We start from the raw sequence: 27,717 nt of genomic DNA on the forward strand, positions 1-27,717 counted from the left end.
GCTGCTGCTGCACAGGGAAATGGAAGGGGAGGGAATGCTGCTGCTGCACAGGGAAGTGGGGTATGGGGAGGGAATGCTGCTGCTGCTGCACAGGGTATGGAACCGGGGCTTCCATTCTGAGGTCTACCTAATTTTCAAGATGATACCTGTCTGGCGCCGCCGCGGGAATAGCCATTCTGAGCAATGAGCTCAGCACATAGACGCTCAGTGTGCCTACGTGCTGAGCTCACTGCATTGCTGCTGATTGGTTGGGCGGTGGCACGTGCAAGGCTAGAGCAGGAAGTCAGCCTGTATGAAGTCCACCCTCCCCACCAATGCATTTACATAGCATCCACCCTCAACTCAGCTGTGGCCAATTGGAAACAAAGACACGTGACAGGGATCCACCTCCCCTACCTCAGCCTCCTCCCCTTTTGGAGGAAGGCTGAGAAAGTTGAATCGGGGCTCTCCAGTGCGCAGGGAGTGTGTGAGGTTGGCCGGGAGAGGAAGTTCTGTTATTCTTAGAATGCCTTCATTTTCAGCATTTACAGATCTCCCTTTCGTGCAATCGGGTATCGAGTTAACCTGCGAGGCTGGTGCAGTCAGATTGCAGAGATCTTTATTCGCCTTGATTATGTGTATAATTGGTGGTGGCAAATACTATGTCTGACACACGTCGAGCTTCTTGCATTTCTCAAAGTTATCCTTTGTGCAGTTGTGCAAACAAAACTATGTCTTCACGGTGTAGAAATTATTTCAGAGGGCTAAGGCAGGGGGAAGAGGAGAACTGGATGGAAGAAGGGTCGATGGACAGCTGAGAATGGCATGCATGGTGATGGTGTAAAGGGAGACAGACTGCAGGAAAGGAATTCCCTCTCGTTTAACTTTTTTTTTTTTTTAATGACAGCAAAGAGCTATAGCGAAGAAAAGCTGGCCAGAAGCACTGCATACTAATGGAAAGAGATGAATGAATGATGGAGTGGAGGGAGTGATGATATGATAGACAGATTCAGGCTTCTTAGTCAACTTCTTTAAGAGCTTAAACAATATGGCCAAATTGTGTCAGACAGGTTAAAGAGTAGCCTAATAGTGCAGAGGCCTGAGATCCAAGGGAACTAGGTTTGATTCCCACTCTGGGAAAGTCACTTAACTCTCCACTGTCCCAAATACAAATAAGTAATAATAATAACAATAACAACTTTATTTTTGTATACCGCCATACCCAGGGAGTTCTAGGTGGTTCACATCAATTAAACAGATTTACAAGAATTACAATGAATCAGATTTACAAGCAATGAAGTCGTTGAGGTAAGCATGAAGGGGTTGTACAAGTCATTGGAGTTAGCAGGTTGGGAGAGAACAATAAGAAGGAGTAAAGGGAGAGTTCAGATCGTTGGTGGGAGGGGTGAGAGAAGTGGAAGAAGGGGGGATTAGGGATTCTGTCCGTGGAATAAATGAGTTTTGAGTAGTTTTCTGAAATCGAGGTAGGTGGGGGCCTCGAGCATAATTTGGGCTAGCCATGGGTTCTGTTTGGCTGCCTGGAAGGCGAAGGTTTTGTCTAAGAACCTTTTGAGGTGACATAGTTTTGGGGAGGGGAAGCACTAAGGGGACAGGTAACTTTTATGGGGGATGGCGGGAATTCCTCATGGGGATGGGCGGGGATAAAGGGGATGGGTGGGGACGGAGGAGATTCTGACGGGGACGGGTGGGGGCAGGTGGGATTTTTGTCCCCGCGCAACTCTTTAATTCAAACCAAAACTATTCCTTAGCTCAACAGTTGATCCTACGGCTGTTGAGCTAAGGAATAGTTTTGAATTGAATGCCCCATTTGATGCTGTCGTTGTAAATGTTTTGAAGATTACTGAGGTTGATGACAACGGAGCCTTTGCCATTTCAAGCTCCTGAAGACGCCTATCTGGCGAAACACAGAACTGTGTCGAGCGTTGATAACTGCCACATTTGTGTGCTGATAATTTCCATATTTGGATGGAAAAGCAATAAGGATCATCTGATATTTGAACAACAATTGATTTCAAGATAAGGACAGATGTTGTTCGTTTTATACCCCGCTTGAACGGGTGATGCACATGAACTTTTTGCACTGATATAGCTATTGTGGAGGGTTTCTGTAATTTGTATTGTATGAATGAGTTGTTAGGTTATGTGTTTATTTACTGAGCATGGTTATATTTATGCGACTGATATATATTATTATGAATAGTATAATATAATAAAAGATATGTAACTGAATGGACTAGATAGTTCCTTAGTTTGATGGTATGCATATTCATTAGGGATATCTTGAAAACCTGACTGGCTGGGTGTGCCCCAAAGGTTAGTTAGAGAAGCCCCCGAGTCTATCCTCTTTCACCTTCATCCTATGCCCCCTTGATCCAGAAAGAAGCCCACTTTCTATGAACAGGGAGCAGAAATATTTGTTACCCTCATCACTTTCTACATACAATATTCCTCTCCCTTGAATCTGACACATATCTTCAAAGGTCTTTTTCTCCAATTTCTTTACACTGGCTATTTTTTTCTTCCGTTTGTATCTTTGCTTTCCTGATTGCCAGATTTCCTTAACTTTTCTGGGAAATATAGTAGAGTGCAAACCAACCAAGCCCACAATCTGGCAGGATTAACAAAGTTGTGCTTCTGAAAAAGTCACAAACATATTGTTACCATGCATTGGCGTCGGAACGGGATGGGGTAGAGGGGGGGCACAGGGGCCGGGGCCTCCCCCCCACATTCGCATTGGCTCTGTAGGCGCTTGCGCACTCCCCTCTCCGCGTGGCAAGGTGGTAGGTTCCTGCCGGGACAGACTCGGCAGAGGAGCCCCGCCCCCGCCTTGTCGTCGATGATTTTGTCGCGGGACCTTGCGCTCTGGCCCACGCTGCGTGGCGTCCGCGCCTCGATTTCGTTCGCGCAGGAGCTGCCGATTTGTAAGCGCAGTGACGCGGAACCCGAGGCGGATGATGCGCAGTTCCCTGGAGCAAGTGTTGTGTGTGCTGAGCAGCATCAAGAATAACAGGTGAGGAGGGCGCGGGGGTGGTTGTGTTTGGGAGAAATGGGGATTCCTTGCTGATTTAACTGGTCTTAGTCTTTGATCGTGGTATGTAGCGTGGGCGAGATAAAAATTTGGGCTCAAACGAAGGGCTGATGTAACTGAAAACTGAATTGGGATTCATGCTCGAGCTTGCAATGGACCAGTGATGAAGCTTTCGGGGCTGTATCCCTCCGCTGGATGGAATCTGGGTCTTCCTGAGCTCCTGTCCTGTTATCATCTCTCAAGACCAGGGGCCTCTGATGACCATCAGGAGTTTAGAGCAGAAGTATCCAGTCCGATTTTCATGAGATCTATTTGCATGACTTTCATAAATATGTGTAAGATCTATTTACCTACAAATAGATCTCATGCATAGTCATAGATATCCTGAAAACCTGACCTGATGAATGCCAAGGTTGAACACACTGGTTTAGAGGAACTGTTATTTCTGTTTGCTTTTGATCTGGAATAACATCTTATGAATTAAGGCAGCGTGACTCACTATTTCTTTAATAAAATGTTGAAAACTTACCTTTTTGATGAGTATAACTATTAGAGAATGACACGGTGACAAAATTCATCACCGTCCCCGTGGATAACCGTGGGAAACCATCTCGATGTCATTATTCAAGGAGAGAGGGAAGAATCAAGAGTATGAATGGGCTCAACCACAGACCCTTAAGCCTTGCATTGAAGAATGTTGGTGTAGAACAGTGGTCTCAAACTCAAACCCTTTGGAGGGCCACAATTTGGATTTGTAGGTACTTGGAGGGCCTCAGAAAAAATAGTTAATGTCTTATTAAAGAAATGACAATTTTGCATGAAGTAAAACTCTTTATAGTTTATAAATCTTTCCTTTTGGCTAAGCCTTAATAATAATATTGTAATTTATAGCTAAAGAGACATATGATCAAGAAACTGTTTTATTTTACTTTTATGATTATGATAAACATACCGAGGGCCTCAAAATAGTACTGGCGGGCCGCATGTGGCCCCCGGGGCGCGAGTTTGAGACCACTGGTGTAGAAGGACTGAGGTTGAGATAGACATGTAAGAATGACACAGGATTGTTTCCCGGGAACGGTGATGAATTATGTCACCATGTCATTCTCTAATAACTATATATAGGATTACTTACTGATGCTGGTGAAGGGTTGAGTGACTAGGCAAAAAGGTAGGTTTTTACAGCTTTTCTAAAGTTAAGAAGTCCTTCAAGGGCTCTGATATCAGGAGGTAGTCTGTTCCAGAGGTTTGATAAGAAATGGGAATAGGATCATTTCCAAGTTGTCAGGAATTGGAGAGGGTGTCCTGATGGTGCATGTAAGCGTGTTTCATCTTGGGAGCGTAGCGTTCTCTTTGGGATGTAGAGAGGAAGTTTTTTCTGAGAAGTATTTGGGTGGCCTTTGAACGTTTCTTGACACTTTTCGTTTCAATGATATGAAATAACTTGTAAGTTTCATGGCTCCACATCATTCTCTTCTTGGTTGGTTGTGATGTCATAATGCCTCATTCCACCAATGCCTAAGAGCCAACCTCATCGGTGATGTCACAATGGCTTGGTTTCCCTATACTTGTGCCCATCTGCTAGAAGCATTTGCTCATTGAAACGAAAAGTGTCAAGAAAAGTGTGGAATAACTTGTAAGTCTCATGGCTGGGCTGAGAACTCTTCAGCGGCCCCTCGTATTGATTTTGATGTTATTATTGCATTTCTTGCAATATTTTTGTAACATGTACACCACTCAGATTCCCTTTTGAGATATGTTTATAAAAGTCAAATTTAATTAGGGTGTTGGGGGAGAGACATGGTGTGCACCTGCTGAACCCTTAGCATAGCAATTCCAAGTGATGAAGTTAGCCATGTAACCTTGGTGGATTTAAGTTCCGGACATGTCCGCTGCTACAAACCATCATATAATATGTGTTTGAGTACAGCAAGATCATTTTCCACTGAAGCAGCCATAAGTTAAGGCAAAATAAGGTTCCTTGTCAGGAGATTTTGGATGCCAGTGAGAAAGAGTTTGAAAGAAGTGAAGAGTTTCTGGCAGTCTGCTTGTGCACATGGGTGGCTGTCTGGTTTTGCATAGAAAAATAATGGAATAAAACCCCAGACAGACCTGTCGGTAACACAGTTACCACCTGTCAGCTTTTCAGGATCGGCTTTTCAATCCAATTCTAGCATGGCATGGCTGGTTATAGTATTAATGCCCTCATTTGCATGCCAAAATCGGAGAATGAGTGATCATATGGAAAACCACACAGCGAGCCGATGTGTGCATCAGGTCAGCAAATACGATCGGTCGCTAAACCAGTCAAACCAATTTAACGACAATCGTTAGACGATCGGAGATTTTAGTGCATCTAGTCCCCACTCTCTTCCCCTGACACACCCCCTGTAAAAAAAACCCCATTTTTTGAAAAGAATTCATGCACAGTTCGCATACACAACTGGTACAATACTACTAAGCACTTTAACATCTTTTGCTGTTCCCTTGCTAATCGCAAGTTAGGGCTTAACACCCTTTAGTAAAAGGGCTCCTAAGTTATGCTTGAAACATGCTGATGCTGCTCTGCCCATGTCATATAGGGAGGCTAGGCTCGCAGATTCTTCACTCATGCATGCCCTTGCATCTCACTGCAAAAACAAAGCTGAATAATATTGCTAGAGAGTACCGTAACTAGAGAGCTCTTCCTATTCAGACATTTTAAAGCTTACATTCAGAACTCAATATTAAAATAAAACATCTACTACCTCCCTAGGTGTATCTTCTTGCTCGCAAATGTATCTTACAATCTTTAGCTGAACCTCCATTCTTTTGGGGATGGAGATCTTTGGTACATAATTTGGCCTTGTGGGAGGCCCGGGAGGCGGTGGGCACCCTTAAAGACGTAGTCTTTTTTTAATTTTTTTTTATTGCTTGTTTGGGGTGCTTAGTTGGCTTCCTTTTCCCCTCTAGGTCGTAGCCTCCTTTTGAATAATCTCTCTTAGGGAGTCTGCTGGGCACTGAGCTCTTGCTCGGGATCACATACTGCAATCTCTCTTCCTTTATATAACTTTTCTTGTTGAGAAAAGCCTATTGAGGTAGCCCAGGAGCTACAAGAGTAAGGCCTCTGGAGCATTTGAGACCTTTTGGTCGCCTTCTCTACTGTTCTCTTAAGGGGGGGGGGCCTAGTTTTTGGTTGGTTGGGACAGGTTTGGGTGGGGTGCATATTACAAGTATTTGAAAAGTTGTGAACTGTTGGCTGTTGTTTGTTATGGACTGTGTTGGCTGCATCTTTTGCCTTCCTTTACAATAAAAACAGATTTGAACATAAAATAAAGCATCTACTTGTATACAGTTACAGTAATGGTGCAACAGAATCAGAGCAAGCACATTTCATTTCTACAATCTCATTTCCAAACATTCACAAGCATCTATGTCTCAGCAGCTCCAAATGCTAATTAATGTGTTTTATTCTAAAAATATCACAGCTCTAAGTGAATAAGGTGATCCTGAAAGGTGTCTTTTCCAGTTACATATCTGGCTGTTGACTATCAACCAGTCTTGCTTAATCTCAATGTGAGGAAATGGCATGCATGGTTGGGATGTGACTCACGTCTTACTCTTAAAAGACTCTTTCATTCTCCTTTGAATAAGAACTGATCCTGACATTTCAAAGACTTTCCTGTGGATAATTTTTCTTTTTTTATAATATTACTGTGGGATCTAATGTCTGAGTCCTGCTCACATCAATGAGATTGAAAAGAATGTTCCACTCCACCACTGATTCCTGAAAATTCCCTCTGGAAAGGGTCTTCTAAAAAATAAAACATAGGTGCTATCTGTTTATTGGACTAACTCAAAGCATTTTATAATGAGCTTTCAAAGGTAACCCTTTTTCTTCAGATCAGAAAAAAGCAAATGTAGACAAATACTGTATAAGGAAAATTTGAAAGCATTTTAGAGATAGGAAGAGGGAGGGGTGTGTGGGTGGGCAGGAGACAGAAAGGTGGCAGAGCAGTTTTAAATGTCTTTTTAATGAGAAAGACCAGATTTGTTGCAGAGAATGGCCTCCCAGAAAAAGAGGTGGCGACCTCAAGAAAGCACGAGACCAACATAAAAGATCTCTTGGTGTGATTGAGGAGATTGGACAGCCAGATGGTGTTTGCCTGCCATTGTTTTCTCTTTCTGGTACACAGTTTAGTTTAAACAACTCAAATTCAAATTTCCTTTACCAAAAATACTATATCAGACTGGAACACTTTCCTTTCAAGATTTAACGTCTCATGCCAGCTTTAGGGGTTGCAGCATGCTTAATACCTGGAGAAGGTATCATATATTCTGGGGTAATACTGCTTCTGTATGAGCTCCTGGTGATATCTCATTCAAAGGATTGTATACAGTTCTGGAGACCTCACTTTCAAACAGCTATATAAATGAGCTTGAGTTGATCCAGAGGGCAACTACTGAAATGGTTCTGCCCGATTCAGGGAAAACATTTTTTGATTAGTTTCAATTTGGCCTATTGAATTGATTATTCAATTTGATTCGATTCCCTGTGTCCTGCCCATTTTTTTTTTTAAACGGCCTGGCAGATTTATTTCTGTAGCCTCTTCACCCACCACACTCCCCCTTTGCCCTCTCCAACCACATGCCAGTTCTGTGGTGTAAACAAAAAAAAAAAGACGTTTCCTCTCTCTGTTAAATCCTAGCTCATGCTCGCTGTCTAACACCAGCTCTGGCATATTGTAATCACAAAACAGAAAATAAAATTAATTTTCTATCTTTTGTTCTCTGGTCATCTTTTTATTCAAATCATGTTGCTCCCAGGCTCTGGTTTCTGTTTGTCTTCTTTTAAGTCACTCACCCAGGGTCTCCTGCCCATTTGACGTTTTCTTTTTTCTCCTTGCTGATGGTGATGCTGATGGTGATCCATCTTCCATCTCTGTACCTTCCCTTCCACTGCCATATCCAACATTTCTGTTTCTTTCCCACTGTCTACCATCTCTCTCTCCCTGCCTTGTGCCTTGGGTCAAATATCTCTATTCTCCATGCACCATCTCTCCCTACCCTCCTCTCTTTATCCAACATTTCTCTCTCTCTTCTCCATGCATGTCTTTCTCCCCTCCACCATATGCAAGATATTTCCCTCTCACCTCTTTCTACCTCTTTATTGCATCTCTCCTTTCATCTCCTCCATCCCATGTCTAAGAATTTTTCCTCTCTCCTCTCTTCTCCCAGGTGCAACAGGTTTCCATCCCTCCTATGTCCCTGTATAGTAGCTTTCCATCCCTCCATCCCATCCCCCTGAGTAGCACTTGCCAATTGACAATCCCCCTACCATGAGATCTCAACTTTCAGGTTTTCCAAAGCAGCAGTAGAGGTGAACAGGCTGTTTCCTCTGCTGCGTTACCAGTAATGTCATCAGTGACATGGCAAAGCCCCGGCAGGGCAAGCCAGGAGTAGCTTGTTCAGAATGCTACCTCTGCCAGCTAGGCACTGGCGTTGCTGTTGCCACTTTAGGAGGCCCAGAAATATTGTCAGGACTCACTGAATTGGTGAGTGATTTTTCCAGCAAACAAATCGATTCGAATCAATTCACCAAAGTGAATCGGTGAATCGGGCAGCACTGATCTAGAGGCAGAGTTTAAAACATATACTGGGGTTGTCCAAACCTGTTCTTGGGACCTCACAGCCAGCTGGGATTTTAGGATATCTATAGCGAATATACTGTATATAACCCTTTGGTGGACTCTAGGCAAACACATTGAGCTCTTCATCATAAGGACAGTTTTATACCACAACAAATATGTGAACATCATTATTTAATGGGCTCAGATCCCAGCAAGTGCTTCCTCTCCACCCACAACCACTTCATGCATCCCCCCATTCCCTGCACCCAGGTTGGATCGCCTTCACCATCCTGCCATGGCATGCTAGATTGCGGGAGCTCTTAGTCCTTCCTAAATAGGAGGCAGTAATGAGTGGTGTAGTAAGGGAGGGGGGGTTCGCCCTGGGCAATGTCTTGGTGAGGGCACAGGTACCTGTTCTCCTCTCCATCCCCCCCACTCCTTCCTCCGCACCCCCCTCCCCCCCACTACTGCATATGTACACTGCTTCCCTTCCCCGTACCTCTATAATGTTCCTGGCACGAGCAGTAATCCCCAACCTGCTGTCGTGTCAGCATCGGCTCTTCCTCTGATGCCACTTCCTGGACCTGCACCTAGGAAGTGACATCAGAGGAAGAGCCGACGCTGGCCCGACAGCAAGCTGGGGGTTGCTGCTCGCGCCAGGAACGTTGCAGAGGGACGGGGAAGGGAAGCAGCAAGCACGTGGCAGGAGGGGACAGGGAAGGATTGTGTGGAGGTGCGGGGCGGAGAAGAGGGTGGGGGAGGGGAGCCACAGCCCCGGACACCTCTTGTCCTCGCTATGCCACTGGCAGTAAGTGCTCCCACGTTAATTATTTTCAGTGGTCGTGCACTAATAACATTAGTTCACAATCTACAAATAAAAAAAAAAATGAAAAAGCCCTATTTTACTGCCTTGGTAAAAAAAAAAAAGCTTAGTGTGCAGGAAACACTAAGCCCAGACTTTGGCATGGCTTAGTAAAAGGGCCCCCACTTTAGGCATGCAAGAACTTATAATGCATGTTCATTTGTAGGTAAATATATGTGTAAGTTAGGGTTACCAGATGTCCAGTGTGGGGGTGGAACAGGGCGGGACTAAGTGCCTCTTTTTTTAAAGAGGAAATCTGGTAACCCTATTAAAATTGTTCATATGCATTGCAAATATGTAGGTGCTCATTCACATATTCATTTCCCTTAACAAAAACACTTTACATAACCAATTTACCTGCATTTTTAAACTACATTTGATCCATAAAACTAAACTAAACCTTAAGTTTATATACCACATCTTCTCCATAATTATAGAACTCGGCACGGTTTACAAGAGCTTAATGTAAGGAAGGAACAGCATAATGGGGTTGGAGGTTGAGTATAGGGGGAGGAGAGCATTTCATTTTTGTGAAAAGCTAGTTTTCAGACGCTTTCAGAATAGTTGGAAGGAGTCCAGATTCTGTAGTGGGGTGGTAAGGTTATTCCAAAGCTCGGTGATTCTGAAGAGAGATTTCCCTAATTTTTCCGCATAGAGGATGCCTTTTAGCGAGGGGAAGGATAGTTTAAATTTTTGGGTGAATCTGGTGGAATCAGGACTCAAAGAATTCCAAGATAGTGGAATTAGGGGAGGGAGGATGCCGTGTAGGATCTTAAAAGCTAGGCAGGCACATTTAAAGTGGAAATTACTGGAAGCCAGTGAAGTTGTCCAAACTGACTGGTTAGTAGCTCAGTGTCAGCGCTGTGTACTGCTCTCCGCAGAACCCGACTTTCACTGTTCAAGGCAGCTGAGGATGCTCTGGGGGTGGGAAGAGTTCCAGACTTTGCTCAGTGGTGACGCTAGCTACCTAGAACTGGTTTGTACTTCTACTGGGTTCTGGCTCTGGAGGGAATGGTGGTCTGTAGACCCTGGCTAAGGGAGCATTACTGGACAACAAGAAGTCATAGAGGAAGTTTTCTGAGCGTGAAAAAAAGCTCATGGCTTTTTTGCCCAAAACATGTTAATTCTGACTCGGCTGGAATCTCAGTTTGATTCAAGAGAAAAAGGCTGGGCCTTAATGCATTTAAACAAAAATAATAAAATAAAGTAGCACATTTTTCCAGTAACAATTCCAGCCAGTGGAGTAGCGAGGGTGAGTGGTGCCTGGGGCAGTGGTATCCCCCCCCCACTGCCCACATGCCCCCTTCCCTCATGAATTTGCTGTCCTCATCGTGTCAGCTGTCCCTCTGACATCACTTCCTAGGCGCAGGACCAGGAAGTGACATCAGAGAGAGGTGACACCGACACCGGCAGCAAGTTCGTAATGCTGCTCACGCAGGGAAAATTAAAGAGGTACGATAAAAGGGAAGGGGGCGCGCGATGGGGTGGGGGGCAGAAAGGAGCAGGGGAGTGGAGAGGAGGATGGGTGCCGGTGCCCCTACTAAGACCACACCCTCCTTACAACACCACTGATTCTAGCTGCCTGGTAACTGAGATCAGAGCAGAAAACCAGACTTCTTTAATAGGAAGTACTAGCAAAAATGTGATACTGCCAAGTTACCCAGCTCTAGGAGGGAGATTTTTGACCCTATCCTGGGTTATTGACAGTTCTATCCTGATGCATTATGGGACTTACAGCAGTAGGGGACTACATTTACCACACTGCTTTGACAGATAAGCTCAAAACTAGGACTGGCCAAAAAGCCTCTCTCCTGGAGCCTTCACAACTCTGAAAATGTAAATAATTCAGTTGGCAGTTAAATAAAATTCCTAACAAGTTCCATATCCTGTTCTGGTTGAAGTCTGTTCCTGAAGTGTTCAAAGCCTGCCTCCATGTCATCATGACATATTGGCCCAGTCTTTGTTATATAACTAATATAATCTGCTGAAAACTAAGGAGAAGACTGAGCAGGAATATAAAATAGGAGAGTAGGACATGTTGCACAAACGTAGGAGTTGAACTGGGAATTGACTCTAAAAATATAAACTGGGACTTGACTAAAAATATCTGATCTGAATTCACTTAGTTAACTCTGTACATTATTTCAGTTCTTCAGTGTAAGATCTGGGGCCAGTGGCAGCCCCTGGAAATCGAGGCTACCAACTGGATCCAGATTTACAGGGCAGGGTTGATCCAGGCTTGGGTTTATCCCAGTGCATGCTGGGATTTGTAGTCTTGCTGCTTTCCTTCAGCTCATCTGGATACAAAGTGTCTCCCAGCTTAAATTCTAATGAAGACTGCTGCTATATTTGATAATTATGGAAGTTTACAACAGCACAAACCATCTTGGGGGAAGCAAACTGCTACTACTATTTATCACATATATAGCGCTGAAAGGTGTATGCAGTGCTATATATTTTTACATTTAATAGACGGTCCCTGATTGGAAGAGCTTACAATCTAACTTGGATAGACAGACAGACATGAAATATAGGGTTGGAGATGCAAACAGCGCTAATGTTAGAAAATACCATAGGCCAGAGACAGGCAACCTCAGTCCTCAAGTGCCACAGTAGTATAACCAGAGGTGGCCCTGGGTAGGCACAGGCCCATCCAGCAGCAGTGCACTTGTGATGTGGCTGATAGGAATCCACAAACTCCTATGCACCTTTTAAACACTTCAGTTCTTCACTGGCATTGTATGAAAATCCCTCTCGTTCTCGTGGATATCCTGAAAACCTGACCTACCTATAGCACTCGAGGACCGGAATTGCCTATCCCTGCCCTAGGCCATTGATCTTCACTCCCAGCCTTCAAAGATCAGCAGATGGGGGTTTTCAGGATATTCCTAATGAATATGCATGAGAGAGATTTGCGTGTATACTACAATAACGCTATTGTATACAAATCTCTAGGGTTACCAGGGTCCAGATGTACCCGGACATATTATCATTTGAGAGGACTATCCAGATGTTCGCATGGATTTAGGAAAACCCGGCACTTTGTCCAGGTTTTGGACGGTTCTGGCTCTGCCAGAGCTCAGGGTTATGATGTCACATCTGCACATGCTTGGAAGCCTTTCAGACATGGAGATGAAGTTGTGTGGGGGCAGGGTGGGGCAGAAAGGGGTGTGGCTAGGGTGGAATGAGACAGTGCCACATGTCCTCTTTTAGGTGACCTGTCAAATGCGTGCAGGACAAATGTGCACCAACAATTGTGCCCCGACATTTGTGCGCATGACAAATGCGTGCACGGAATGGGAGGTCTGCCCCGACAGGATACTATTTTGTCTTTTTGAGGGTTACAAAGTAACCCTCATTTTTGAGGGGGGTGGGGGGACCTCCCCCACTACGTTTAAAATATTCACTTCCTATCTAGTGTTAGGGTTACAGCATGATTATGGGAACCCCGGGCCTGAGGAGTCTCAGCATATCAGGGCCTTCCAGATTTTCTTCACGGGCCGCAATTGTCCTGCACACTTGTCCATGAGCGCAATTGTCGGGGCACACATGTCGGAGCGGAATTGTCTTGTGCGGATTTGTCAGTGTACTCCTCTTTTATCCCATAGAAATATGGTAACCCTACAAATCTCTCTCGTGCATATTCAAGTAAGGATATCCTGAACACCTGACCTGTTGGCAGTCCTTGAGGCCTGGGAGAGAAGACCAGATTAACCATTCACATCCTGGGGTTTTTTTTTTGCCTGTTTAGATTGTAAGCTCTTTGGAGCATGGACTGTCTTCTTCATGACTCTGTACAGTGCTATGTACATCTGGTAGTGCTATAGAAATAATTAATAGTAGTAGTAGTAGTAGTAAGACCAAAATTTTAGGGCATCCTTGCCCTACAGAAACCTAATTTGACTAAAAAATGTATTGTCCACAATCTTGGTCATAATAGAATAAAACAGTTCTACATAGGCCACTAGTTTGCATAACAGTTTGCAGTTTCCAGTAAAGTAGGATGCTTCTGACAAATGTGACTCATGACTTATGAAAAATTCTTCCCTCAAATCTCTTGCTTCAGGCAAAAGGAAATGTGGCAGTGAGAAAGGAAGCAGGTTCTGGCAGGCGTCCCCTTTGCTGGAGAGAATTAGCGGATAGAAAGTTGGGCCTGCCCCAAAACTGACACAGACACTTTCTCTATGGCATTCTGACACAAACACCAGATTTTGGAGCTGCACACACATCCACACACCGCTGCAAGGAGGCAGATTCTGTGAAGCTGGGACAGTTTGCCGCATTAGGTGTGAGCACTTTCGAATTTACAATAATAATTCTTTGTTAAGAGAGTAACATTGCTTAGAACATAGAGCTTTGAGCTTGGTTGCATTCACCTCCCTATTCCATATAAAGCTTTCGGAAAATCCCTTAACCTCCCTGCCTCCCTGGTGTCCTAAGCTCGCCCTCCCCCAGATTCTATATATGGCAACTAAAGTTGCACACGCAACCTTATCTTTTAACAAGGCAATCGATAATTGGCCACTAACAAGCAATTGTCAGCATTAATTGGTGCTAATTAGAATTTACATGCGCAATTATATAAAGTGGTGTGCGTCAATTCTACTGCACAGATCTGAAAAGGGGATATGGATGGATCATGGGCATTCTTAAAATTGCTCACGCCTGATCTGCACAGAATTTTGGCACAGCATTTGCACCAGGATTTAGTCGGTGTAAATGGTCTATAAACCGAACTACGCATATTTTTTTCTACGCCAGTTTTTTCCAGCTCCATTATATAAAATTTAACCCTATATGGGAAAATGCCTTTAATACATCTCACCCTTAGTTTATCAAGCCTGCGAAGTAGGATTATTATAAACGATGAATATTTCATTCATGAAATAATATAACAAATGTAATATTATTTTAATCACACAAATCTAGAAGAAAAAATGTTTGCACTGAAACTTTTTCAACACATGGTTTAGAAGGTAAACATTCTATGACAAAGTGTACAGTCATAGTTCCAAAGGAAAGCAGGACACATTTGATCCGGATATGGGCAACTCTTTCTCACAAATGTCTTGTGAATTGTGTCATATTGAGGGCTGGGATGCTTTCATTTGGTTTAGACTGACTTCATCGAGAGTCACTTTTGCTCTCTTATTTCAGTTATCGTACAGAGGCCCTGCTCTCGCCTACTTAGTAAATATTGCAAAAAGTGGCTCCAAATGAAACTCAAGGCCACACTGCCCTGTGCACCAAGTGATGAAATCATCTCCTGGCACTCAAAGATTTACCATTTGTGCCGCCCTCTAAGCTAAGGGTGAGAATGCAGGAAATGTCATAAAAGGTGATGGTTTTATAGCTACGAATGATGGTAGAGGGTACCAGAGGTAATATTTAAGCTGAAATTTCCGTGCTACATTTACCAATGTAAAGCAGATTATAAAAGAAGCTAAATTAATTGAAGAAAATTACCAGTGCTACAGAATCAGTGAAAAACCTACCTTCCAGTGCCTCGGGTATGAACTTAGACTGGGCACCGGAAATATTCATTGCCAGTGCCCACAGGGCAAGTAGAACCACATAACGTATTTCCCCATGTATAGGCCGCAGGAAATGCCGATGTACGTTTTAAACCTGTTAGATAGGCCGCCCCATTAGATAAGCCGCGGCATTACTGTGCCGGTAGTAGCTGAACTTTTTTGAAATCATCCCCCCCATACCTTTTTTAATCCCCCTTTAAATACCTCCCTTACTGGACGGCTGCCCGCTGCCTCCTCCAATCTCACTGTGCAGGGTAGGAGCGATGTTTTCAATCTCAAGCCTGGTCCCGCGCTGCTTCCTGAATGACTCCCATCGCGTGAACTGACGGTGGCCTATATATGGGGAAATACAGTAAATATAGCACTGGCTTTGCCCAGTTAGCTATGTAGGTACGGCATTGACTATTAGTGTTTCTGCATAACAGAATTGTCATACTGGAACAGACTGAAGGTTCTAAGTACCTGGCAGAAACCCAAAGAGCAGCAACATTCCAGAGCTGAGATTGTGATGTCATAATGCCTCATTCCACCAGTGCCTAAGAGCCAAACTCATCAGTGATGTCACAATGGTTTGATTATCCTATACTTGGCTTACAAAGGAACATAAGAATTGCCCTACTGGGACAGACCAAATGTCCAATATCCTGTTTTCAGCAGTGGCCAACCCAGATCCCAAGTAATAAAACAGATTTTATACTGCTTATCCTAGGAATAAGCAGTGGTTTCCCAAAGCCATCTCAATAATGGCCTATAAACTCCTCTTCTGAGTATTGCCACTGGCCTGCATATTCAGTGTTGTGCTCGGATTAGACCCAGCATTGAATACTGATGTTCGTCAATCTTTGTCGTTTTTTTTTAAGTGATTTTTGTAAACTAAATGTATGTCTGTCTATTAATTGATTATTAGAAACTAAATGTATTACCACACTCTGATGGTTTTTAATTGTACATCGCTTAGGTACTGTGATAAGCGATTCATCAAATAAAGGTAAACTTGAAACTTGACATAAAGGTAACTTGATGTCTAATTTAACCAGTAGCAGTCAGCATATAAAAATAGGCTATACAGTTCGTTCGTTTGTATTCATTTTTGCAAAAATTTGGAATAATCTTCCATTCTTCACATCAAAGTCGTCATAAATCTTTAAAAACGATACTGTTCCAGAAATCATTAATAGATTATCCCTATCTACATTGGAAAATCATAAATAATGACGCTCTCCACTCTATATTCTTTCATTGTAATGATCTATTTCTATGTGATTAATTAATTCTTGTAATTAATTCAGCTTTCCCCTTTTTCTCAGTTTAAAGCCATCTCTATTTCTTTCTTGATGTTGTTTGCCAGCAGTCTTGTTCCCGCCGTGCTCAGGTGTAGTCTGTCCCTCCTGTAGAGCTTGTTCTTCCTGTATTATTCAACTTCATTATTTGACCTGCAGTGCTTAGATAGTTTTAGTTTTATTTTCTGACTCCCGGTAACTGTGATGGTACTCCCATTGGGCAAAATTCAATATGCACCTTTTCAAAGTTAAAGTTTTTAAAGTCTCACTAATGTTTGGCTCACAGCTTATAAGGCCTTTAGCGTTATTATATCGGCACATATTGTGGTTAACTTTTTCAAATTCTGTTCACCACCAAAGGGAATTTTTAATCTTGTATTTTAAGTTCTTGTCACAGTGACAGTCTCATGAATGGAGCTTTTTGTATACTTTTCTCATTTGCGTTTCAATTCAATTCACCTCCAAGCTTTTTACTCTCACGTCTTCTTCTTTTTAAGCTCTTGTCGCAGCTCCATGCATGAAGGTCTTTCATATGCTATTAAATCATTTTTATGTCCATATTCATTATTATTTTTTGTTTCATTATATTTAATAATTTTAACTTCCCATATATTTTTAGCTTTTAGTTATTAATCCACGTGATTTCTTATCAGGACCTTTGAGGTTTGTACATTTTTGTTTATGATTACATCCTATACCTTTTTTTCACCGATTTTTGATTCTCACTATAGAGTTTTCCATTTTTGACATCTCTGGCACTTTAGTTGGTCCAGTATTTTTCTACATTCACATGTCACATAGCACTCGTTAATATTAATATTTCTACACATTGCGTGTCATAACTATACCTTCTTGCACCAGTCACCTTACATACTAAGTATATCCACTTGTAATACAGGAATGAGCTCATTACACATCATAGGATTACATTCATTAAATTGTCAATGAAAACCTGAACCTAAGTTGTGCATGGATCAGGCGTACCTAAATTTTAGGAATGTCCACTATCCCCCATGCTCCTCCCCTTGCCACACCCCCTTTTGAGATTTGTACACAAGAAGTGATACATACCACTTTATAGACAGCGCTTAGAAAGTTGTACACGTGGAGCGGCTAATCAAAACAAACATCTAAGTCCATTTTGAGCCTTAGAGCGCTAGTCACGTCAAAAGTCCAAAGTTCATTCTCAAAAAATTTGTCCAAAATTTTTATTTTTCGAAAATCATGTACTTCTACGTCCAGCCGCTTGATTGTCCAGACTGCCAGTACGTCTATCTTTATACTACATTCTCATCCAAAAAATCATCCAAGTCCCAAATGCCTAGAACCAGACCTTTTGGACATGGGAGGGGCCAGCAATGTAATGACTGGCAAACCCAGATATGGCATCAGAGTCGTGAGGCACCTTACAGGGCACTGCTGTGAACTTCACAAAAAGGGTTCCACATAAACATTTCACCACAACTCCTTTGTAAGTCATGGTGAGCCCCCCAAAACCTACTATACCCATCTGTCTACAACCCAAATAGCCCTTATGGCAGTACAGTAGGTTTTGGGGGGTTTGGAGGTGCTAACATTTCCACCATTGATGTGGTTAGAATGGCTTATGGGCCTGGGTACTCCTGTTTATGGTTCACTAGCCCATCCCCCAGACTACTTAAGCCATCTCTCTGCAGCTCTACTAGGCTTTGCTATGCCAGGTGCTGATGCTCTGGAGGCAGATATGTACGTTTTTATTCTGATTTTTTTATGGCGGTGAGGGGGAGGGGGGTCAGGGATCACTGGGGGAATATGTGGGGGTTTGTACTTTGTGACTATAGTGGTTATCTGGTCACTTTGGATACCTTCTGGGCACTTAGACCTGGTTTTAGGTTGCTTAATTCACAACGTCAAACTTTTGATTATCCCTGCAGTACAACTAAGTCTAGGTCAGCCCATATCCCGCCCTAACCATGCCTTCAAAAATGCCCCTTTCAGCTCTGGGCATACAGCGGGATTCAGAGGCCTAAAATATCTCTGGATGAGTCTAAAAACCCGTTTCCATTATCTGCACTTGGACGACCTGTCTTTTAGGTCATCCAGGTGTCAATTTGGGCAGCTTTTCAGATGTATTTCTGTTTCGATTGAGCCCCATAACTTCAAATTAGTGGTAATTAGCATCAGTTACTAGCTAATTGCCAATAATCAGCACTTATTGGCTTGTTAAATAATTAAGTTGTGCATGCAAATTGGCTAAATGTACTGATTTGCACACACAATTCAAGGCACTACAGACAGAATTTGGAGGTCAGTTTACAAAACTGGGGCATATGTCAGTCACACACTCAGTGTCGTAAGGGTGAGCGTCCTGGTGGCGCCCTCTCCCCTTTCCTTTCCCGTACCTTTTTAACTTCTCTGGCGAGAGCAGCATGGCCACTTCAATATTGGCTCACCCTTTGACGTCACTTCCTAGGTGCGGGTCCCAGAAGTGATATCAGAGAGAGCACCAGGGAAGTACGGGGGAAAGCAAGGGATGCAGCGCCCTTAGGAAGATCGCGCCCCCACCTTACTACGCCACTGTACACATGCAGCTGCTAATCACTACTAATTACTTCCAATTAGTGTTTGATAAGGCCAATAATTGATACTTATCTCCAATGTAGTGCCAATTTAGCGCCAGTTCACTAATTATCTTACGAGTATGCATAACTGACCCTATTCTATAACTTAGTATGCATTTGCACATCCAACTTTAGAATTGGAGAAAGGGGGTTAGATTTCATGAGGGGACAATACAAGCAAGAGGGAGATGGTACTACACAAGTGATGTTTTTCCAATGTGTATCCCATTTTTTTGTCCATGTGGAGTGTTTTTTTTCCAGTGTTTATCGATTAAAACCTAAAATCAGAAGATCAAATAATAGCCTGAGGATCTGCACCTTGAATATCCTGTTGATTTAGAAAATACAGTGATTACAGCTGTGCTTGAGCAGCAACTGCAAACAACCTAGGGAATAATTGACAAAGGTCACGAGGTATGTTGCAAGAGCACGAAAAAGATTGCTTAATGGCTGATTTAACAGATGTAAGTGTTAATGGCCTGCTTGCTTTTCATTCCAGAATATCTTATAGAATCTTTTATCATTACCAATTCCAAACATTCTGGGAGATCTCACGCTTTATTCTCTTTTCCCTCTGCTAAGGGGTTGTAAATTTTAAAAAAATTTCAAGAGCGTCTGTTGTCTTTTCAAGCGGATTTACGGGCTAAGGATCTGAATTACTTATTTACATCCTCTAAATTCTTACCAACAGTTTCAACGTGCTTTAAAAACGCATCTCTTTTTATTGAATCTTTTGAAAATTAGATATCTTCTTGACATATTAATCTGTATTCTCTTATCTTTTGTGAACCGCATAGAACTTAGCGGTATTTGTGGTATGGAAGTAAGTTTTATGTTATGTTAATGAGGGGGCACAACTCTCAGACAGAGTTATCCCTATGGGAGTGTGTGGCACAGTGGTTAGATCTACAGCCTTAGCATCCTGAGGTGGTGGGTTCAAATCCCTCGCTGCTACTTGTGACCCAGGGTAAGTCACTTAATCCTCTCATTGCCCCAAATACACTAAATAGAGTTTGAGCCCACTGGGAGAGATAGGGAAATATGATAAAGTACCTGAATGTAAACCACGTAGGATATAAGTGATATATAAACTTAAAAAAATACTTGCTATTTGGATTTTGTTCAACCCTTTTTCAGTAGTTGCTCAAGTTGAGTTACATCTCTGTTGGAGTGTTGAAGAATTTTTTGGATATCTGAAGTTTGGAGACTGAATTCAGCTTAAAGAATGGCGACTAGTGAATGACATAAGTGATAATGTATTTTGATTAAATGATTCATTTTCATCCCTGGTGTGTTATGTCTGTCTTATAACTCCCCTTTTCGTTTTTTTTAAATCTAATTATACAATGCTTTTAATTTCATGTTTATTTTAAGTTATATATTATGAACCTTATTGTAAACTGTTTAGCCAATCTTATATAAACGGTATATCAAAAACCGATAAACCTTTTGAGTATGGTCTGTTTCTGTGCCTGGAAGCTGCAGTTTGTGGTAAGTGGAATATTTTTCTGACTGATGATGGGGTTCAATTCCTGCCTTTGAATGGTTGAATAGCAGGAGAGGGCCTATATGTCTGAGGTCTTTTTTTTTCTACTTACCGTATATACTCAAATATAAACTTGGATTTTTGGGCTTGCGAAGGAGAGAAGGGGGCTGGGTGCACAGCCTGACAGAGAAGGGAGGGAAGGGTGCAGTGCATGGCAAGAAATGGTGGGAAGAGGGCTGGGTGTAGAGCCTGACAGGGGAGGGCACTTGAATATTAAGCTGCCCAACTTATATTCGAGTCAATCATTTTTCTTCCTTTTGGGAGGGGGGGATGGGAGTCTCGACTTACATTCAGATCGACTTATATTCGAGTATATACAGTATTATGAGTTCAGCGTTTCCAGTCTCAGAAAGACCATTTTTTCTCAAGTTTTTGTGACAGTGGTTTTTGTGATTATTGGGACTTATAATTTAATGTTTCTTTCTTCAAAACAGTAAATCTTCAAAAAAAGTAGCCCATCATGGTCATTTCAACAACAGAGCCTCTATGCAGGAAAAGCATGTTAATGCACATATTGTATCTAATTTATAAAGGCACCAAATCTAAAAAATCGAACAGTAAATGATGCTCAAAAATCAGTACTCAATGCACATCTACAATGGGCCCTCAAAGACAAAACTGGAACAGCCTCAGCCTATCCCTGAGCAGCTAGCGCCTAATGCTATAAGAGGTAGGGTTATTAGATGTCCAGGAAAACCCAGACATGTCCTCTTTTTAGAGGACTGTCCAGGACAAGCTCCAGCCACATCTGAAGGGCCTCGGACATGCTCCAGGCCCTCCAGACGTGGCTGGAGCTAGATGGGAAGAAGAGAGGAGGCTTTCAAGTTTATTATAAGTTTTGTAAGTTTCAAGTTTATTATAAATTTGATTAATCGCTTATTCAAAATGCTAAGCGATGTACAAAACAATAAAATTACAAATTTCTGGGGGAAACAAAACAAACGAATAGAACTAACCTGACAAAACATATTAAACAAAAGGAAAAGTGGGGAAAGAAATACAAGTTGTTGATAGTAAATAAGACAAGCAAGGGGAAAAAAACAATAGGAGGGATGAGGAAATAAGTTGGGAAATAGGATTCAATTGAGGCTCCTAATCAAGCTTTCTAGCTGTCAAATGCATCTTTAAAAAGAAAGTATTTTAACTTACTCTTGAATCTGTCTAGATTGTGTTCTTCCCTTAAATAAATAGGGAGGGAATTCCATATTTGGGGGGCCTGTGACAGAAAAGATGAATTGCCGCCGTGTGTTAATATTTTTGAGAGAGGGAACAATTAATAGATGTTGGCCGTTTGACCTAAGTAATCTTGTTGGAGTGTGAGGAATCAATAATCTATGAATGAAGGCGGGAGGAGTGGCTCCTATCTGTTTCTTTAAAGGAATATAGTATACCCGATTAACTGGAGGAATTAAATCAGATGAATATTTCAAAACTTCAATGAGGTATTTTCTTAGCATTTCTATAGGAGGCTCTCCAGTGGCTTGAGGAAAATTGAGAATCCGCACATTTAATCTTCTATTGTAATTTTCCAGTTGTTCTATTTTCCTATTCAAATTTAGTTTATCTTTAACCAAATCTGAAGACAGGTTCTGTAAATCAGAAACTTGAGATTTAACCTGAGAAATTTCCTTATTAAATTGCTCTGTAGTACCTTGCAGTTTTTTCCCCCAAGGCATTAACTGTACTCACAAGCACTGCAGTTTCTCTTGAAGAGTCGGATACTGTAGTATTGATCTTCATGAGAGCCTCCCAAATGCTCTCCAATAACACCGCAGCAGATTTTCTTTCTTGAGGAGCTATCTCTATGATTTCTCCTCCCTCCAACAGTTTTCACGTGGCTACAACCCCTGCTGCCGGGGTCTCCCTCAAGAAAGTCACGTCAGGAGACACACTTGGCTCAGCCGCGGTGAACGCCGGGGGTGGTGGTGGCTCAGACATCAGGGGGGAGAGAGAAACCTCCCAGTCCAAAGCCCCAGCCTCTCTTCCAGCCGGGGAACCGCTAGATTCTCCTCCAATGGTCAAGGGATGAACTCAAACATGGAGCGTTGTAAGGGAGTAGAAGTTCGTGCTGCATGGGGCTCCCTTTCGCTTTGAATGTGGCATATTCACCAGAATGAGGAAACGCTAGAGAACAGGAAAAATTGCTCCTGCTTAGATTGACCTCAGAGATGCCGGAGGTAAGCTGCCGCCATCTTGGAACTCTCCTCCACTGTGTCCTTCTTCATGTACAGCGAGCAGTGCTGTACGCAGTACTCCAGGTGAGGGTGCACCATGGCCCGGTACAGCGGCATGATAACCTTCTCCGATCTGTGATCCCCTTCTTTATCATTCCTAGCATTCTGTTCACCCTTTTCGTCGCCGCCACACATTGCACAGACGGCTTCATCGACTTGTCGATCAGAACTCCCAAGTCCTTTCCTGGGAGGTCTCTCCAAGTACTGCCCCGGGCATCTTGTATTTGTGCATGAGATTTTTGTTACTGACATGCATCACTTTACACTTGTCCACCTTGAATCTCATCTGTCATGTCACGTTGTAGATCTTCGCAATTGCTTGTCGTACCTATGTCCAGATCGTTTATGAAGATATTGAAGAGTTTCAAGTTTATTATGTTTAATATACCGACCATCAACATGTACCTGGCTGGTTTACAATGCTAAAAAAAAGATAAAAAGCACGGGTCCAAGCACCAAGCCCTGCAACACCCCGCTGGTGACGCTCTTCCAGTCTTGCCTGGACTGGGTCTTGAGCATCTGCGCATGCTCAAGGCCTTCTGACTCTTGTTCTCTCTGAGAATCATTCTCGGAGAGAACGAGAGCCAGAAGGCCTTGAGCATGCGCAGATGCTCAAGGTCCAGTCCAGGAAGAGGCAGGATCTTCGGGCACCAGCACCGGCTGTGAGTTGGTGCTGCGTGCCGGAGCCAGATTGGGGGTAAGCCTTCAGTTTGGGCAGGCAGCAGGGCCGCCATCAGAAATTTCTGGGCCCCTTACTGAGCAATCCTATTGGGCCCCCCACGCACCCCTTCCCCCCCCCAACCCCCCTTCTTCCATGGGCCGAATACACACATACTTTTCTCTGTCGCCGCACTCTTTGACCAAAAGATTTGTAAGCCTGCAACCACGTCAAGGTAGACTCTTTCAGCAGGGCCCTAACCTAACCTAAACTAATCTATACCTATCTATTCTAAACTAACATATGTCTAATACTGAACTAATAACAAACTAACAAACATCTGCATAATAAATAACTAATAAATAATAGTGCTAGTAGCTATAATTCACTTTTGAATGTAAAATCTCAGTTAAGGATTTCTTTTGACCTTTGTAGGCCAGAAGTAGATCACAATTGCACAATATTTTTTGTAACAAGTATTAAATGTGTTTTTATAAATACTGTAAGCTTAATAAATATATCAGAAAAAACTGCACATCTGAGTGCATATCTGAACATACACATCTGTATGATCCCATCCTCCTCTGCTTGCCTATAGCTGCATCATGCATGTTAAAAATTTACGATATGTTGATATGTGCACCTTCCTTCCTTTCCATCCATCCTCCTCAGCCTGTCCTTACACATCCACAGCTGCATGTTAATGATGATGTATATGTTATGATGATAAATAAGTGCATATGAGCACATCATTAACATGCAGCTATGGATGAATATAAAAAAGAAACAATATTCTGTACAATTGTCAATTTATAAATCAGCGTCTTCTCCCCATTCTCTCTTCTCCATTTCCCTTCAGCGTCCTCAGCCCACTCTCTCTCCACTTTCCTTCAGCACACGCACATAAAAACAAGCAAGTAATTTATATCATTTTCATTCTATTCATTCATAGAAATTAAAGTCTAAATAATGCCAGTCACATAACAAAACATGATTAAATTCCCTGCACAGTCAAGCCTTTAAAGATTACTAGATGTCTTTCAGCAGTTCCCCTCCCTCCCTCCCCCTTATCTTTGTGGCCAAGTCAAAATGATCTACCAACAATAAAATTTTAAAAACACAAAGCACGCTGTACGCAGAGAAAATGTTAATTATCATTTATATTCCGCGGGTTTTCAAAGAGGTCAAGGCAGATGACTTTATGCAATGTCACCTCAGTAACAACTATACAAAAATAGACAAATATTCCCCCTCCCTTTTTACTAAAACGCGATAGCGGTTTTTAGCGCAGGGAGCTGCGTTGAATGCCCCACGCTGCTCTCAACGCTCATAGGCTCCCTGCGCTAAAAAACGCTATTGCGGTTTAGTAAAAGGGGGCCATAGTGCAAAATATAGACAGCATATATAAATTCTCAAAGTAGACACATTTTGATCACTAAATTGAAAATAAAACCATTTTTCCTACCTTTGGTAATTTCATCAGTTTCTGGTTGCACTTTATTCTTCTGATTGTGCATCCAATATTTCTTCCCTTCTTTCAGCCTCCTGTATGCTTCCTCTCTTCCAGACCTCATTCCCTCCCCAAACTTTTTCTTTGTTTCACCCTGCCCCTTCTTTCTTTTTCTCTCTCTCCATACCCCCTTTCTTTCTGTATGTCTGTTTTTCTCTCTCTCACCCTGCCTCCTTCTTTCTCTCTCCACACCCTCTTTCGTTCTGTATGTCTGTCTTTCTCTCTCTCTCTTTCCGTGCCCCATTTTTCTTTATTTCACCCTGCCACCTTTCTTTCTTTCTGGCTTCCTGTCCCCCCTTTCTTTCTTTCTCCCTGCCCTCCCCTATGCCACCACCATTGGGAAAATGCTGCCACCGCCACTGGGGAATAGGCTGCCACTGCCGCCATCGGGAACAGGCCAGTGCCGAGTTCGCCCTGCTTCTCTTCCCCATGGGGCCGACCAACTCTCGACACCCGACGTCAATTCTAACATCGGAGAGGACGTTCTAGGCCAGCCAGGCAGCGATTGGCTGGCCCAGAACGTCCTCTCCGACGTCAGAATTGACGCGAGTGGCGAGAGTTGGCCGGCCCCACAGGGAGAACTTGGCGCCGGCCTGTTCCCGATGGCGGCGGTGGCACTCAAGTGACTAAAGAGCCGCAGTTTGCCGGCCTAGGGAGAACACTGAAGGGTGGCCAGCTGTGCACCCCCTTGGAACGTAAACCCGGGGCGGGGCGGACCGCCCCCCCCACCCTGGTATGCCACTTTCTGTACCTCACTCCCTCCCTATGACCAAAAATTCTCCTTTCTTCTATTCCCCGTGTACACAACCATCTCTTTCCCTCCCTTCCTCTCTCCCAAGTCCATGCCTTCTGTGTCCAAAAACTCATGCCCTCCCCCACCTCAGTATCTCTTTCCCTCCCTTCCTCTCTCCCAAGTCCATGCCTTCTGTGTCCAAAAACCCATTCCCTCCCCCACCTCAGCATCTCTTTCCCTCCCTTTCTCTCTCCCAAGTCCATGCCTTCTGTGTCCAAAAACCCATTCTCTCCCCCACCTCAGCATCTCTTTCCCTCCCTTCCTCTCTCTCAAATTCATGCCTTGTGTCCAAAACGCACTCCCTCCCCCTTTTGTGTTCCGCGTTTGCCTCCCAGCCCATCTTTGCAACTTTCTCAGCAAAACGAAGCTCAAGCCGCGAGGCTTGTCTTCTGTTTCCTGCCCGGAGCTGACAGGGGGCCCGGGCTCCCCCAGGGTCCTAGGCCACAGTCTAGGGGGAGGGGCGGTCTGCCCCACGTGGACAGGAGAGAGCTGGACGGGGGACCCCGCGGAGTTCAACACATCTCGAGCCGCGAGGCTCGTCTTCTGTTCCTGCCTGCCCTGCCGCGCACAAATAGCCGACCGGAAGTATTCTCCGACGTCAGCGCTGACATCGGGGAACACTTGCGATCGGCTATATGTGAGCGGCAGGGCAGGCAGGAACAGAAGACGAGCCTCGCGGCTCGAGATGTATTGAACTCCGCGGGTCCCCCGTCTAGCTCTCCCCTGTCCACGTGGGGCGGACCGCCCCTCCCCCTAGACTGTGGCCTAGGACCCTGGGGGAGCCCGGGCCCCCTGTCAGCTCCGGGCCCCTGAATGCAGGACTGGTGGTACTGCCCTGATGGCGGCCCTGGCGGGCAGAGAATGCTGGTTTAAGCAGGGGGGGAGTGTTCATAAGGGTGGGGGGGGCGATGAGGGTTTGTGGGGGGGCTGTGTTTGTATAGCTAAGTAAGTTTATAATTTTGTATTTCTTTGATCATCTATGTATATTTGATGTATTGAAATGATAAACAATCAAATTAAAAAAGGAAAGATTTATAAACTATAAGGAGCTTTGCCTCATGCCAATTTCGCAAAGCCTAAAAACTTTGTTGTTCACACAATATCTTAATGGTTTACCTACTGGAGTGACAAATTTTCCACATTCTCTTTCTCAGGTTCGTATTCTGGTCTTAATTATTTGTGAACCGAGTGGCGCTCTATTAGGAGATGACCCGGTATATAAACCGAAGAAATATCTTTTCTGAGGCCCTCCAAGTACCTACAAATCCAAAATGTGGCCCTGCAAAGGGGTTTGAGTTGGAGACCACTGATATAAGGTCTTTCAATTATGATTTACTTAAGGTGCATATTAATACAGACGATATCCAGCCGATTTTTTTTAAGGGAATTTAGTAACAAAAGATAAAACTACAAACCTAGTCATATAATAGTGTAAAACCAGGGCCGGATTCAATTGTGTATTTGATCTCACTCTTCCGTAATTAAACTAGGCTAATTACTTCCATCTTATGCAGCGAGCGCGCCAGGAAATAGAGTCAGTACCCTGGAGAGCGCATGCTCCAAGCTGCGAGCAACTCCTCTAGCCCAGCATTGTGCGCGAGGATAATAAACAAAACGACGTTCGGCGCGTCGCCGAAGTGCTACGTTCTGGTTGCCTGGTTACGAGCCGTACCGGAAATTTCGTTGGAAGGCGTTTCCGGACACGTTGTGTTGATTGGTTGCATCAAAAGCCGAGTCTTGCGGAGGAATGGCAGCTGCTGGGGAGCAGGGTTAGTACTGCTGGGATACGGGTTCTTTTTGGGGTGATTGCGTGAATAAGGGAGTACGTAGAGTTGACTTTGCAGTCATGGAAAGGTTGCATCTTTCTAAGCAGATGTTTAACTTGTCTAGTTTCGTTTACTTTTCTTTTCCACTCCAACTTAATCGAACAATGTATGGCGGGAACTAAACGATCTAAGGCAGGGGTGTCAAAGTCCCTCCTTGAGGGCCGTAATCCAGTCGGGTTTTCAGGATTTCCCCAATGAATATGCATTGAAAGCAGTGCATGCACATAGATCTCATGC

At 43.5% G+C, this 27,717-nt stretch overlaps 1 protein-coding gene across 4 annotated transcripts in view; it reads left to right on the plus strand.

Annotated features, from left to right (window-relative positions):
• Nucleotides 1-27,717, plus strand: part of CARS1 (cysteinyl-tRNA synthetase 1) — a 146,272-nt gene that overhangs the window by 2,572 nt on the left and 115,983 nt on the right. Inside the window, exon 1 of one of the 4 annotated variants that reach the window (XM_033928483.1) lies at nt 2,871-3,010. The exons of 1 other annotated variant lie outside the window; for it this stretch is intronic. Coding sequence is in view for 2 of the 3 variants with exons in the window: in XM_033928481.1 (XP_033784372.1) it covers nt 27,402-27,423 (22 nt within the window). In the remaining variant the exon portion in view is untranslated. Of the gene's footprint in view, nt 1-2,870; nt 3,011-27,280; nt 27,424-27,717 lie in introns of those variants that run through there. 2 more of the 4 variants (XM_033928481.1, XM_033928482.1) reach the window with 2 other exon arrangements.

Source organism: Geotrypetes seraphini, chromosome 19 (genome assembly GCF_902459505.1).
Source record: "Geotrypetes seraphini chromosome 19, aGeoSer1.1, whole genome shotgun sequence".
Classification (NCBI taxonomy): Eukaryota; Metazoa; Chordata; class Amphibia; order Gymnophiona; family Dermophiidae; genus Geotrypetes; species Geotrypetes seraphini.